General features: G+C 34.9%; 1 protein-coding gene across 1 annotated transcript; it reads left to right on the forward strand.

Moving 5' to 3' along the window:
* Positions 1-1467: 1467 nt before the first annotated feature.
* Positions 1468-11741, forward strand: LOC149072137 (uncharacterized). The gene is made up of 2 exons (XM_089246597.1): positions 1468-1758; positions 9686-11741. The coding sequence occupies exon 2, from the start codon at positions 9688-9690 to the stop codon at positions 10711-10713; it is 1026 nt and encodes a 341-aa protein (XP_089102723.1). The 5' UTR covers positions 1468-1758; positions 9686-9687; the 3' UTR covers positions 10714-11741.
* Positions 11742-16337: the final 4596 nt, after the last annotated feature.

Below are 16337 nucleotides of genomic sequence, written 5' to 3' on the forward strand. Positions count from 1 at the left end.
AGGCAATATTTGTATTTAAAGGCACACGATATGTTGATATATCAGCATATTGTGTATCTGATATATATCTTTGTCAGGTTCACGATATAGATCTATGTTTTTCAAACTATATTAAAATAATTTATTGTCCCAAGTTGTTGTCCTTCAAAGTAGAAATTTTTCACACGGAATCAAATGCGTATTCGACTGAAAAATTAAAGACTTGATCAATTAACATCATAAATAATTTGCACCATATAGGACAAGATCGTTCTATATCATAATTATAACATCTGATATTCCTCTGACATTTCGATATATAACAATATGGTCCAGATATTGTATTATATCGTTGTGCTACTGGGGTTTCTGCTCTTTTCTGAAATCAACTACTTATAAAAATATAAACCATACATGCTCAACCCATGGCTCGCGGGCCAAATGCGGCCTTCGGAGTCAACTGATGTGGTCCGCGATCTCAAACGTATTTTTATAAAAAGGAACTAAGTAGCACATATAACCAGAAGATAAGTTATGTGCCTCGCGGCACATTCTTACCTCATTTTAGTGATCCATGGCACATTTCCAGATGACTTAAGTGACTTGGAACGCTGTTTCAGATCACTTAAATGGCTCGCGGCTTATTCTTACCTCACGTAAGTGAACCGCGTAACATTTCTATATCACTTAAGTGACCCGCGGCACTTTTCCAGATCACTTGAATGGCCTGCGGGACATTTACAGATCAATTAAGCGACACACTTTACATTTTTAGATTATTAAAGTGACCCGCGGAACACTTCTTGTGTCACTTGCGGCACATTTCTGGATCACATATGTGGCCCGCAACACGTTTTTAAAGCAATAGAGTGGCCCGCGTTCTTTAAAATGTTGAACACCCTTGCTATAAACTTATCCAAGAGTTTTGGATTCTCAAAACATTATCCGCATACTATTCAGGCTCCAACAGATGGTGATAATTATATGTAAACATTGTAAGCATCTTGATCTGAGGCAATATTAGAGTTTGTCTTACGGAATCAGCTGATGCAATATGGACAGAGTGTTCCCTAGAGAGAAACAGGGACGTGCGTTCTTATGAGTAGCCCCGTGTTATCTGTAGCGTGTCCAATTAAATAGTCAATAGTAGGTGATAGTCTTCGTGTAATTACGCTTCTCTTTTCATATCATTTCTCGTCAAACATTCTTCTCCCTCTAAAGTAAATTCAGTGGATTGATCGGACCGATCTAATTCGAGAATCGTGCCACAAGCCCATGAACACATATTATGTTTTATTTCATATGATATGTTTATGATGTAATAAAAGCGTCACAAGAGTAGATTGTGGACATCGCAAACATTGCAACTACTGTTGTATTTACGTTAAAAACTCATTTTCTTTTATTTTTTGGAGATGGAAAGGATCGAAACCTAGAGATATGATAAACAGTTAGTTTTTGTGAGTCAAACACACATCGTCTAGAACACTCAGTAAGACGTCAGTCGTTGAGCTAAAGACCAGCGGAAGACATAGCAATACGTACCAAACGAAATAAGACGTCAGCGTAGAGAACAACGCGCTTTAAAACTTGATAAAAGTTGTCGATAACGGATACAAATAGCGGTTTGCTACTGTGAGTGTCAAGTACTTTTTTGATTGAGAAAGTCGATAACAAAGGTCAGCTAAAAGGCACCTTACGACAATCGTTCAGTCTGAAGATTGGAGAACACCCAAGGAATCTGTATCATAACCAGCAAAAACAATCGACCATATTCAAGTAAGTACTTTACTATTATTGACAGAATCTAATGCGTGGTGCAGTTTTTTACTGTTGAACCTATATTCCAAAACGCTCTTCCACAGAAGTACTTTTCGATGCAATAGTGAATGAAATTTATTAAGCAATTTTCTCTGAAATTCAAGATTCCGTACAAGGCATGGTTATTAGCTAGACCAGACACCAGAGCGTTTAGCACGGACAGTATATGTTTCGAAGGTTATACACATAGGCGGAGATAGACTTGGAAAATCTGGGGGAGGGCATGATGATGATGATGATGATGTCAATTCATATATATGCAAATACATTAGATCAGTAGGCTTTACCTTTGACGCTGGGGGGGGGGGCATTGTCTCCCCATGCCCCCCCATATCTCCGCCCATGGTTATACAGGGTGTCTCATCAAGATCGCCCAAACTCTGCACAACCATATTCCACGCTTGGAATACATAAAAAATGCCCAAAGAACTGTACCTGTACGACTCATAATTTTCTAGAAAAATGCGAAAGAAAAGTATGGCGTCATATCCGGAGCAAGAAAAAAAACTTTATTGGAAACATGGACATTGGTATTTGCATGCCTCGATATGCATGGTGGATATTTTGAACATCTTCCTATGTAAACATGAAATACCGATGTTCATGTTTCCAATAAAGTTTGTTTTTTCTTGCACCGGATATGACGTCATACTTTTCTTTCGCATTTTTGTCGAAAACTATGGGTCGTACAGATACAGTTCTTTGAGCATTTTTTATGTATTCCAAGTGAGGAATCTGGCTGTGCAGAGTTTGGGCGGTCTTGATAAGAGACACCCTGTATATGTGCGTATCCGTACCGTTCTTCTCCAAATTAACTCATACATCCGATTTTTTTCAAGTGATGGTATGGTTTCGCTTCGTTAGGCTCTCAAGTTGAGTATTGTTCGTTTAGGGCACAGTATTTCCCAAAGTGGAAGATATTGCCCCCAAGGAACGATGGGATTATTCAAGGGGGCGATGCCAGCTACAGACACGATTGGGGGCTACGAATGGACATAAGGGGGCGATGAGAGGACGAGAGGAAAAAATAAGTTTTCGAAAACTCGGACCCTTTTCCCAAGAAAGCCTTCGTAAATATCCGAGCCTATGGACGGAAAAAAAACCAACTAAGAATATTGCACACAGCAGTTGTACTTGTTTCATCTGATCTAAAGTGTTTTTTCCTCTTTGAATATGCGCTGTACATTCCAGATGTATTGTAACTGTAATTGATCGATAAAGCCTACTGTCGCAGATTTCAACACCATCTGGGAATGGAAATTCCAGCATCCCCCTGGGACTGGTTTTGCTAATGACGTCATTATTGGAGCCAACGTCCCCCACAAAAGTACGGCTAATATCAGTGTTCTGATTTCAGGCCCCCGAGAAAATTTTCATCATTTTTTTTCACATTATAAATTCAATACAGCTGTGACCCGCCAAAGAGGACCCTACGGCAGGATGCGGGTGGGGTGCCATCACTGTTCATTCACCTACGGCTATGGTCTTTTTGTATGCTGTTTTTTTTATAAAAGAACCTATCCATGGTTCAAATTTTATAATGTATTCGTACAAGTTCGTGAATTACTTAAACCCACAAAGATAACATGCGTGTGTCCAAGTCCCAGTCCCACGATTCTTGGTACGTGACTCAGGTTATAAGATAATTAAAGTAAAAGATAATAAAAAGTCTGTTGGACATAAACCACAAAAACCACAGCCGGCGTGAAGGAAATCCCGTACTTGTTCGGAACAAACACGCCGGCTGTGGTTTTTGCGGTTTTACGTCCAACAAAGACTTTTTATTATCTTTTACTTTAATTACCGTACCCTGCGTCGCGTACCAAGAATCGTGGGACAGGCCTTTTAGTATTTGTAATTTCGATGGTGTCCAAAAAGAAATGAATGTAATGCGGAAGAAGATGTGTTTGTTGAATCCACACCGTATATAAGTACAATAATGTATTTTTTTCCCTCAAAATTTTGATGCTTCTTACCGATTTTACCGATTTTCATGACTTAAGTAAGGCACTTGGGCAGTGCTATCTATCAGAGTATACACGGGGCTCAAGCGTGAACGCAGGAGAGAGAAGGTGCATTGCATTTTTTAGAAATTTATTGGGGGGGGGGGAGGCTCAGTACCCCTTTAAAAATGTATTGGGGGGGGGGCTCAAAGAGCCTCAGCTCCAAGGTTTCGGTGCCTATGCTATCTCTTCATGCTTATCAAGAACGCTAACCGTACTGATTATGGCAATAAGGATAAAAAGGAAATTTTGGTAATATCTCCGAAAACAAGCATCGTTTCTCCTTCGAATATTCCGAAGAATATAGGGATAGAGGGGACACACGCGCTCCTTCAGCATCGGATGATAGCAATTTCTTGTCGCGATGGTGTCGGTTTAGTAAAAAAAATGATTAAAACTACCTTAGCACGACCTTTCAAGAGTGATTCTACTCAATTCGAAATCGACTCATTCTTAAGAGTATCGTAGTATATTTTAGCAATGTAGAATGCAAAAAACCAACGATGTTCGCTAAAAATACACGGAAATGAACACCAATGAATTTCCGAGTATTTTTAGTGAACATCGTTGGTTTTTTGCGTTCTGTATTAATAGTATTACTCAATGATATAATTGTGTGTAAATAATCCCTTGAGAGAGATATGACTGGTAATATATATATATTACCAGTCATATCTCCCGGATTCTCAAAGGATTCAATCTCAAAGGATTTTTTTTATTGTATTTTTACGTTTAAGTAGCGTGGTTTCATCTAGATTTTTTTCTTTTAATGTTTGAGCTGAAAGTGTTGAAATTCATTGCAATGTAACGAGATTTCAGATATATTCATAAAACAATGGTAAATATTCAATGAAATTCATTCAGAATTATATGTAGAAGAAAACAATCGATTGCTATGCCCCCCCCCCGATGCTTTCCAGTTTTAATCAAAAAATAAGCATCGGGGGGGGGGGGAAGGGGGTTTCGGATTTGGTGACTTTGGGGGGAGGGGGTTTGAAGGTTGCTTACGTCATCAACCACCCCTTTTTGAAGATATGAAATATTCTAAGCTGCTGACGAAATTTTGATGACGGGGGAAGGGGGTCAGTGTTTGCTGACTTTTGCTGACAAGGAGGGAGGGGGGTGGGTCAAAAATGGCTGAAAATCTGCATACGTAATACTTGAATGGCCCCTAATCTGTACTGCATAAAAATAGCAATTTTAAATTTATTTATTTTTTAAATCTCCAACAATAACAATTACAAGAAAAATAGACAGAAATAGCATTAAAAGAGGGACTGAAGTTCAAATTTAAAGAGGGCTATTAATTGTTCTGGTGACAAAAGCAAATACTGTATCTGGACTTTATGGGATATATAGCGGAACCTCCCATAGCGGACAACTCACGTTACCGAACACTTTTGAATTACGTCAACGGGACTCCGGGACTCCTAATTAGTAAAATAATTATTTTACTATCTATTAACGGACACTCTCGTTGGGGGAGAAAATTTTCGGTCGCGTGAGTGTCCGTTATTGATAGGTTCTCATGTAGCACAAAATTTTTCATGTGCGAGACATTTCAATGCAGTCACAAATCTTTCGACACAAAAATAGAAATCCCCTACAAATATTCATTTGTGAAAATCTGAGAATGCTGCTTAGTAAAATAGCCTAGCATTAATAAGTAATGGCGGCACATCATGTGCAATAGGACTGCTATTTGTAGTTGTGCCTGTGTTTTTTTTAAAAGTAATTTTATTATTAATAGATGTTTTCTAAGTGTGATGCGAATGTTACTTTGACTGCAGTCAATGTAAATATGTGCATAGGTTTTATGAATTATAATTTCATAATTCACAAATTTAATTTTTTATGTTAGTAATGAAGTTTACTGTAATCTTTCGAAACTTTAATTTTTTTACTGTAATTGTTCTCGAATTTTTAATCCTTTTTATATTACTCAGTTGCAGGAAAACATATTAATGCAAAAAAAAAATCGAAAATTCATCACTGCATTTTTCAGTTTTTTTCGGCAAATTTTTAACGTCACTTCCAGGGGGGCGATGAAAACTCTTTTTTTTTTAAAAGGAGACGATGAGCTGAATAAGTTTGGGAAACACTGGTTTAGGGTAACGCGTTAGTTCAGGTGTAGCTTATTGTTGGTTTTACATTTTGTAGCACAAAATGCAAGATGCTTCAAAGAGAGTAATCAAACAATTTCTTTTTTTTTCCCCACGCCGCGCTACAACACATTAAAAAAAAATACATAATCGCACTCATTCAATTAAACATTCAAGACACTCCCGTATGATTAGAAAATATAGATGGCAGCACAAAACACCATGCAGTTCAGTTATGAGCATTCTGAGTTCCTTGGACTGAAAGAGGTATTTTTTTCAACAATTGAACAAGATCGTTGTTATTTTCCTGAAATTAGCACAGGGAAAATAAAGTCAATAGACTGTTTAAAAGTTAAAAAAAAGAATAGACAAGCTCTCGAGTGTGTGTTTTCACCAAAATTTACGTCATGAATCTTTAGCAATAAAAAAACCTGTCTATCTTATTCTTCAGATGACATCTAACGAAATTAAAGTATCTTAAATGGCGTGGAATTGCTTCATTAGACATTGTTTCACAACATTAACGAGAAATCACATTAAACAAGAATCTATGATATAAAAATCATGAATATAAACTAGAAAAAAAAATTGGAATTATGTAGATAAACAGCTGGTTTTTTTTTTAAAGTTGATTTTATTTGCATATATAATATGCTTAATATAAAGAAGTGTCATCTACCGGCGAAATTTTTAACTGCCTATATTTTGATGTTATGCAAAAACTTAATTTATATCGTTTTAATCTGAAACACATATTCATACAAAAATTTTCTGAATTTTTATGAATTTTTTAAATGTCTACTGAGACTTATTGCACATTTTTTACTTGCAACTTTAATTTTGCTATTCGGAAATTTGTATATAAATCATACTAGAAATGTATAAATAGCTTATATTGCGTTGAGTATTTGGTAAAGTTAAAAAAAAAAAAAACTATAGAAGTTTTAAAGAAATATTTCTCTGAAATTAGATTCGATAAACAGATTTCATGTTGAAAATCTCGTTATTGCTCAAAATATTGAAATCTCTTTTCACATCAAATGATAAGGTAATTTTTTTTACTAAATTTTACGTAGCCTGAAGATTAATTTTTCTTTGTAAAATGTCACGAAAATTTATCGTCGGATTTGTTATTGCACGGCGAATGTAACGAATTCGAGATTTTTTTCGTGATGACGAAAGAAAAAGCATCTCGGTGATGAAATTAACATTTAGTCAAATTTTCAGAGCTTCTTCTGTAACTTTATTAGTAGGAAGAGCGCTAACGAGAAATCTCAAAATATCGCTTAAAATATATCCTCGAAATCACACACACATTTGATGCTAGTCACGAACAACACGTGGTACAAAATCTTGAACTTTTTAAGCTCAACACGTGCACAGGAACTATAAATTTCTGGTATTTAAAAGCTGTTTGAGGTTTGGAGGTGAAAACGTGATTGCCTTGTTGAATTTCATTTTTCTGGTAGATACAGGGGAGTGAACAAAAAATAAGTCGGCACGTTTAGATCGTTTTGCAAGTGCACCAATCGTCAGAACGATGCCAAAATTTGTAGACATATAATTTAAAGTATGCGCTTGACGATTTTGAAAAAAAAAATTACACAATTGCCCCGTAGATGGCGTCTGTTTTTCAATGGAACGTTGACGAAAATATTTTCTAATGTGAGTAGATTCCCATCCTTTATAAAAGAGATGCAATCATAATACTTGCTGTATTGCACCGGGGTACCGATAAGTTCTGGAGCGCAGACACGGAACATCGGTACTATATACAATAAGAGTAACTGGCTCACCAAACTGCTATAAAGTGCAAATAATCGAGTAGTTCTGCATCTGCCCTTTTTATTGCATAATAATTATTGAATGATGCACAAATTATATTATAACATTATATTACAAACATTATATATATAAAGTTTGGCGTTAATTCGATTATTGGTTATAGCTGCCCAATGCCCAGAACAACCCAACTTATTTTAGTCTCACCCATAACACACATAATAACACATAATGATACATTTATTTTGATTGCTAATGGTGTTATTAGGTTATATTTTTTGTATATTTTATTTATATTAAATACAATCCACGACTCTATTCGACAGATATTGATTTATCAACAAATATCTGAATTTTTTTCCCCCAAATCTTTGGATTGTTTATTTTTTTATCGTAATTTTTTGCGATTTTCAATTATAGTGAAACCTTGATATAACGATGCTTTGCAGACCAAGAGAAAATAGCGTTGTAGAGAGGGTTATCTTTTTCGTTATATATGTCGAGAGATAACATTATCATAAGTCACCTCCAAAATTTGCTGTTTCTATCTATCATTTCTCCTGAATTGGTGTTGTTTGTAACATATATACGGCCATAAAATGCACTAAAAGTTTTATTCGCAACATAAAAATTACAATTGATTAGTGGATTAATGAAATTCAGTCAGTTGTTCCACACTGTGAAGGGCTTTACCGCGAAACAATTTTGTGTACTACACAAAAGGTTTCATGGAAACTTCATTAACATATTTGAAGGGTATGTTACGGTATAAGCCCGAAGATTGGTTAAACATAGGATGCAATTAATGAATTAATAATTATAGTTAGTAAATTATTTAATAATTATAGATGAATTTTAATTATAATTAATAATTATAATTATCTCTCGCAGCAAACACATCATGAACCCGCTCCTACTAAATTAGCGTTAGGAAATTATTAATTGATAAGGTTGGGAACTAAATTAATTTATGATTGTCAACTGATTCATTAAAAATGGACTTTTACCGTTCGCACAAGCAGAGTGTAAACTTAATTAATGATAATTATTTATTACTTAGCGTCAGGAACTACTATTACTATTGTTCATGGTGGTTAATTAATTCATTAGTTTAATTAATAATTAACAGTAATTTTTAATAAGTTAATAAGGGTCAGGAATAATGTTTAATTGATTCATTAAAAACGGACTTTGACTTGGTAAAGGTCAGAAATGAATATGTTGACAAACGTATTTCGGGCTTTTACCAACTCGCGTTAGTAAGACCTAGGTTTTACCAGTCTTCGAGCTTTTTGCCGTGACAGGGTAGATCAGAGGTCCAATCTTTTTCGAGTCGCGAGCACTGTCTGTACCATAGACTAAAGATATAATATTATTCTTACTCTGTGGTCTGTACCCATTATCAAAAGAAGAGCACTCTTACGAGAAACTTGTCATACGTATGCCTTGAATCAGAATAATTGTCATCCTTGAATGCAATGTGTACAGAATGTTCAATTGGGATGTTGATCAAGTGCTTACGCGCACAAAATCGGACACGAGCTTTGAACACTCTTGGTGCTTCAGGAAGCATCGCAACAGGTTGAAAATGCCTGGGGTAGATAGTGCAAAATACCTATGTAATTAAGCATCTTCGAAGAACTTTGAGGAACGACTTGATTAACGAACGACTGAACGAAACTGATGAGAAATTTAAAAATATATTGAAGTGATTTTGAGCGAAATATAAAAAATATAGTTCTAGAACACACATAACACACACCCAAGTTCCAAATTTTCCTTAAAAATATCGTTATAGAGGGATTTATAAAGTAAAGGATATCGTTGTCTCACACACGAGGAGTTCACATTAAACTCTAAATATTAAACTTTAGGCAATTCCAAAGAAGATTTAAAAAAGATATCGTTGTAGAGAGATTTATCGTTATAGCGAATATCGTTGTAGCTAGGTTTCACTGTATAATAGTCAATTAACTATTTCCTTTGTGTTTTTTTTAGAGATGGCAATCCACCTGATGTATATTGGCGACCCTCTTCTAGACATTGCTGTTGATTGCAAATCCGAAAAGATAGAAGAGTATGGTTTGCGAATTGATGACTGGGTAAAAGCCGATGAAAGACATGTAAAGTTGTTTGAAGAATTGCTCCGTGACCCATCTTCCATTTTTGTTGCCGGTGGATCTTCCCAAAATGCTGCTCGAATATCTAAATGGATTCTCGGTAACAAGGGCATTGTGTCGTTCTCAGGTTGTGTGGGTAAAGATGAATATGCTCTTAAGATGAAAAAAGAATTGGTTAATTCCGACGTCAAACCTTTATACATAGAACACGATTCGTTGCAAACTGGACTATGCGCTTGTCTAACTGGATGTAATGGAGAAAGGTCCATGTGCTCTAACTTGTTCGCCGCGGCTGCATATGATCTTTCCCATTTACAATCCCCTGAAGTGCTGCAAACTATGAAGGAAGCTGATGCTATATTTATAGCCAGTTATTTCGTTTGTCATTCACCCGATGTAGCGAAATTTATAGCGAGCTTTTGTGAGTCGGAACGTAAGATTTTCGCTCTGAGTTTATCTGCCGCTCACATCTGCGAGTCTTTTACAGATAAGATAATTTATTATGTAAGACACGCAGATTTAGTCTTTGGTAACAATAAGGAATCAATCGCTTTGATGGCAAAAATGACGGGCAAGCAAAATTTTAGATTGGAAGAAAGCGTCAAGTGGATAGCCGAACTACCAAAGGTGAATCCAGATTCCAAGAGAATTGTAGTTATAAGCAATGGTCCTTCTCCAGTTGTCACCTGTATTACGGGAGGTGAGCCAGTATCACACGATGTTCCGGCTGTCCAACGAATAGTGGACACCATAGGTTGTGGTGATGCTTTGGCCTCTGCGTTCTTGGCAACGTATCTTGTCACGAAGTCAGTCGAAAAGTCTGCGCGTGTCGGTATCAAAGCTGCTTCCTTGCTGACTCAAACTAAAGGATGTATTATACCCCGAATAGAGCCACCTATCGCCTGAAACATCACGCAAATAACATTTAAGGGGACTCCTACCTTTTAACATGGTAAAAAACTTTCTTATGAATAAATGCTATTAAAAATTTTATTTATCCATTGATTTATTTTAAATTTGTACCACATATATTTCATTATGTATGCTATCCTATGCTAGTAGAAAATTTACGTATCTCTAATTCTTTACCTTTTTCACAAATTTTCAAAAATTCATTAAAAACAGCTTGCGCGCAGGATAAAATAACATGACATCAATGAAATTGAATAAAAATTGATTCAAAGTAAAAGGCACTGTTTAGTTCATAAAATGACGAAAAAAATTTGAGATCCATTAATAAATACTTGAGTTATAAATTGTTTTAAAAATTTTGCAAAAGTTTTAAAATTAAAATTTTGAATAAGATTGCATTGTGCCACCTGGCAGTCGAGTGGTTAGGGAACTAGCTTCTCACTGTGCAGGTCTGGGTTCGGGCATGGATGCCTACTAACCTAACACTAACAAATTTCCTGGACGGATCATGCAGATCCCTTGGGAATACGTGAAGATCACGTTTTAATTTAAAATTTCAGTTTTTTAATCATTTTGTAAACTGAACAGTTTCTTTATTTTGAATCATTTTTATTCAGTTACAGTACATTGATTTCATGCAATTTTATCATGTGCTTTTATCAAGCAGTTTTCAATGCCTTTTTTTGAAAATTTGTAAAAACTTAAGTATTAAAGATATGTAAAATTTTGTACTGGCAGAGGATAGCGTACACAATCAAATATATGTGCTAAAAATTTGAAATAAATCAATGGATAAATATTATTGTAATAACATTTCTACATAAGAAAGTTTTTACCATGTTAAAAGGTAAGTTAAGTGAAGTGAGACACAAAAGAAAGGCTTGTAATGACATGTTAGACTATAAGCCTATGGAAGATAGATGTTAATTTAAAAGGATTTGTGTACACATTCATTGTGCTTATTATATTTTAAAACGCATTAAACCGTAAAAAGATGATCTTTTTATTGACACTGATATTTACTTCATTTTCTGTTATCAATGTTCTTGATAATCAGAAACTATTATTTTAGTTTGAAACATGATAACTTTCTTATTACATTATAGAACTTCTCTATGAATCTTTTATTCATTCAATAAAATTCAAAACGCTATTAAGGATGACTGCAGATGATTACATCCCCTTGACGATCCTACAAAATCTTTAAAATTTTATAACTATCCGTTCGCGAAAATTCCCTGAATAAACTTAACAGTAGTGTAATATTGCTTAAAAAGAAATTTATTTAGAACATCTACTATCGGTGGAGTGTTCAAGTTTATCTGAAACAATAAAAAAAAGATAGATTTCGCACTGTCGTACTTGAATTTTTTTTATAGACAACGATGTTTTCACTGAAAGAGAGGATTTTATTGGTTCTTTCCTTTGTTGTGAAGATAAAAACATTATTGTTCTTTATTGCATTGATTTCTCTTTAAAATAGATATATCGGAGAAGAAATACGTCAATTCAAGATAATGTTTTAACATTCTCTGAACAGTCATTTATCGTTCCATCAAAAAAACCTGTGGCGTCGTCTATCGAGAATAGTTTTAATCAAAATATGGAAAACCCATCGGACAAAATAGTAGAAATATTTTCAAAGTAAGCAGTATTTAGCGATAATGAGGTGAATTTTTGATTTTTTTTTAATCTCAGCTCAGTGAAAAACATTTTTCTGAATATTATGCCGAGGTGAACTCGGAAAGAAAAGTCTACTGGTCTTCTCTGGGAATCGCACTCTTGCAAAGCGGGCAATCGTGCTATCCGTATACACCACAGTATACACGCCCATTATTCCTTCCTTATTTACGCACTGTGGCGTGACGAGCTGAAGTAACCTCTCGGCATAATATATCCAGACAAAAAGTCTTTCCTTCATACATTGGGCTGAGAAAAAAAAATCAGAAATTCATCTCTCTCGCCACTGCCGCCATCTGGAGACTTTGCTGAAGTTAAGGGAGGCTACTGAGCCTCTACTTCAGCGCGTCACGCCACAGTGCGTAAATAAGGAACGAATGGTCGTATCTCCTGTGCCGTATACGGATAACGCACTTGCCCGGTTTGCAAGACGACTCAGTTCGATTCTAATTAAAGAAAATTAGACTTTTCTTTCCGAGTTTACCTCGGCATAATATCCAGAAAAAAGTTTTTCCCTCTATGAATTATTTTTTAAAACGTGATCATTCGTGATTTAAAACATGCGCAATGTCTTCTGGAATCACTTGTATGCAAGCAGACGCCATTTTGAACCATGTCAGCATAGTGCATTCCGCGTCTTTGGCTGGAAATGATTAACCATCTCACCGTCACACACACACACACACACGTACGTTGACGAGATATCTCACCTCCTTGGAAGTCTTTTACTTTAGCAATCAAAAGCCATCATATTTTATAAAGCTGATTTCTCAATGAAACACATTTTCCTATCCTTTTTACTTTGCACCTGCTGAAAATCGAAAAAAATCCTACTTCATAAAAGATATATAGTATTTTACAGGGGAGTTTAGTGAATTCTGCTATGCCGTTTAAGAAAATAGAGCTGACCATAGCCTGATCAGCTATTTAAGGTGAGGTTCGCGCTTTCGAATTTCTAGTGGCGTTACCAGCTTTACCAATAAACTCACATAGACTGCTCAAAACAATTGACAAAACAATAAGGGGAATATGTCTTATTTATTTGAATTTTTATTTATTTAAATTTAGTTGATGATTAATTCTTGTGAAACAACTCTTTGTGAATACCTAACAATATTCTTTGTCAATATATTATCAATTAAAATGTTTAAAAATCACAATTAAAAAAAAACTACATTTCTTTTAACTCTTTTGAGCAGTGTATATTCCGTATTAGGTCAGTATTACACTATAAAAGTTTTTGTAAAACTTTCATAAAAGTTCATTTATAAAACTTGAAAATGCAACCCATGAGGGCATCGGTTGCATTTGCTTGAATGTAACGGATAACTTTTTTTCAAGCTTTATAAAAGTTCTTTTACAAAACTTGAAAATTTCAACCAATACACGTATCGGTAACCAATTGGCATATTGTATGCTTTTTTTCAAGTTTTGTAACAGATCTTTTATCAAACTGTTATAGTGTAATCTTGGCCTTTTACAGACTTTGCAAAACGCAAAACCATAGTTTGGCGATTCGATTAGCAATGCGCGATTATTCCGAGAGATGGCGCAATATTTACTTTTATCTCATGGCAAAAGAACCGAACCTTGCATTAAGACGAAAATTAATTCCCGTCAAAAGATACACACATACAATAAATTTCAACATTATTTCAGTATCAACTCGAGTTGCGATGATACTCGAATTGCAATAACTTGATACGTTATTGTAATATATACTTCCACCATGAAAAACTTGAACCTTTAAGCAAACCTTTTCCCATTTAAAATAATGAAAATTTGTTTTATTTCTCTCCATATATCCCATAATACTCATATAATAATTAAATAGCATTGCGCAGTAGGCCTCTATACATTCGAGCAAACCCAACCAATAATCTTATTGCTTGCATTTTTCAAGTTTGATAAAACAACTTTTATCAAAATTTTATAGTGTAATCCCGACCTAAGGCCAGGATTACGCTATAAAAATTTAATAAAGATCTTTTACAAAACTTGATAAAAAAACTACCATTAAGCCTGTCGTAACCAATATGTTTATCGGTTGCATTTTTCAAGTTTTATAAACGAGTTTTTATCAAACTGCTAAAGTGTAATCCTGGAATAAGGCTGGGATTACACTATAAAAGTTTGATACAAGTTCTTTTATAAAACTTAAAAAATGCAGCCAATAAGACTATCGGTTGCATTTGCGTGAATGTAACTAGTACGATTATTGGTTGCATTTTTCAAGTTGTATAAAAGAACTTTTACCAAAATTTGATAGCCTAATCCCTGCGTAAGTCCATAAATTACTATATACCATATCATATACTGAATGTAAAAAACAGCGACAATATGTCATTTACAAAGAACAGCTGGAGTTGAATGGAATTGGAAATATACATACATAACGCGGTTCTTATTATCTTCAATCGCCTAGGGTCCAATCAGATTCGGGTCCTGGTCGAAACACTCGTTCATTTCGCAAATAATTCATTCACTTATTCCAAAAGAAAGTTCTGCTTAAGCTTTCCTTTCTCGCTTCCATTTTTATTCAAATCTCAGCTCACAAATTATAACGTAAGAAAAATCGTAGGTGATCAAAACAAAAACCAAACATATACTGTAGTTACAGTACACAAGTCGGATTGTTTATCGCTTCGGGTTATTTTCATCGCCAGATGAGTCAAAGAAGTATTAGGATGTTTGAAGTTTCTCAAAAGCTTTTTTTTTTACGAGCAAAAAGGACAAAAAAGGAGGATAGGAAAGAAAAACAGGAACAGGAAATAAGTGCGAGTGTCAAAGAGGCTGTACTCGGCTCGAAAAATAAAATAACATCGAGGTATACAGTATCTCTCTGGAATAGGTGTGCGGACGCCATATAAGCAAGAAGGCTATGTGAATAGATAGGAAAAAGTGTTTTCTTTTTCGTGACCAAAAGAGTATCAGTATTGTTCTAGACTTCTCGACAGAAAAAAAAAATACAGACCTGTATATAAGAGAAAAATTTTTTGTGAGGATCTCTCTCAATGGATCTCATTTTCTCCAAACCTAAGTAAGACGCTGTAGGCGTTATTTTAGTTTTCATCAAAAACCTCCGAGTTAACTAAGCCAACATTGTAGACTTGGCATACGTACTTCAAAGAGAGACTTCATTTCCTTTATTTAATTAATTTATTTTTTTGTTTGTTTCTAGCAGTCATTTCTGTTCCCTTTGATTTAATTTCTAGTTTCCACAAAAACCGCTATTTTTCGGCAGCAGAGATTTGTGAAAGACTGGTATCGATGTTGTCCATGGAATCCGATGTAATTCATTCATTCAGTTTTTATATCGTTTCCGCTAAAAGCTGAGAAATTTTGGATATTGAATGGAGTATAAAACTGAATAGAGTTTTTGTGTTCAGAAATAAAATGCTTCTAATGATAACGTCTTTGGCTTGTTTATTTGCTGCTTCGCTTTTCAAGTTCTAAGATATGAGAAATCTTTTCTTCAATTTAAATGTCTTAATTATATCTTATCACTATTTTTTTCCATTTTGATACCCAATTAGGAGAAATTACATAAGTCTTAATCAAAGAAAGATATTATCACTGTTTGGCAATTTAATGAAAAATCCGAAATGATCAATGCAGCACAGAAAATCTCGATAGTGCTCATTAAAACACTTATTCTAATTTGGTTCCACATTTTACTGTTTAACTGCTTTGCTTACAAGTTTTGAAGTATCAGTGATATATCTCCGAAACTTTTTACAGCACACCAGCTCATCAACTCATGTGTGTGTGTGTCATATCGCTATACGGAAATTTCCAACCAGCGGAGTTGGGTGGAAAAGGAAGGCGCCATCTGTCGGTGGTTGTTCCAGACTCGGTAGGTAAAGAACTTGTTTTCTCAACATGATCTCAAAAAGATCAGTGGAGAAGTTTATCTTTCGTTATCAGACACATTCACC

The sequence above is a fragment of the Pholcus phalangioides genome, unplaced genomic scaffold (genome assembly GCF_987345545.1).
Source record: "Pholcus phalangioides strain wild (caught in Gottingen) unplaced genomic scaffold, Ppha-v1.0 ptg000017l_1, whole genome shotgun sequence".
Taxonomy (NCBI): Eukaryota; Metazoa; Arthropoda; class Arachnida; order Araneae; family Pholcidae; genus Pholcus; species Pholcus phalangioides.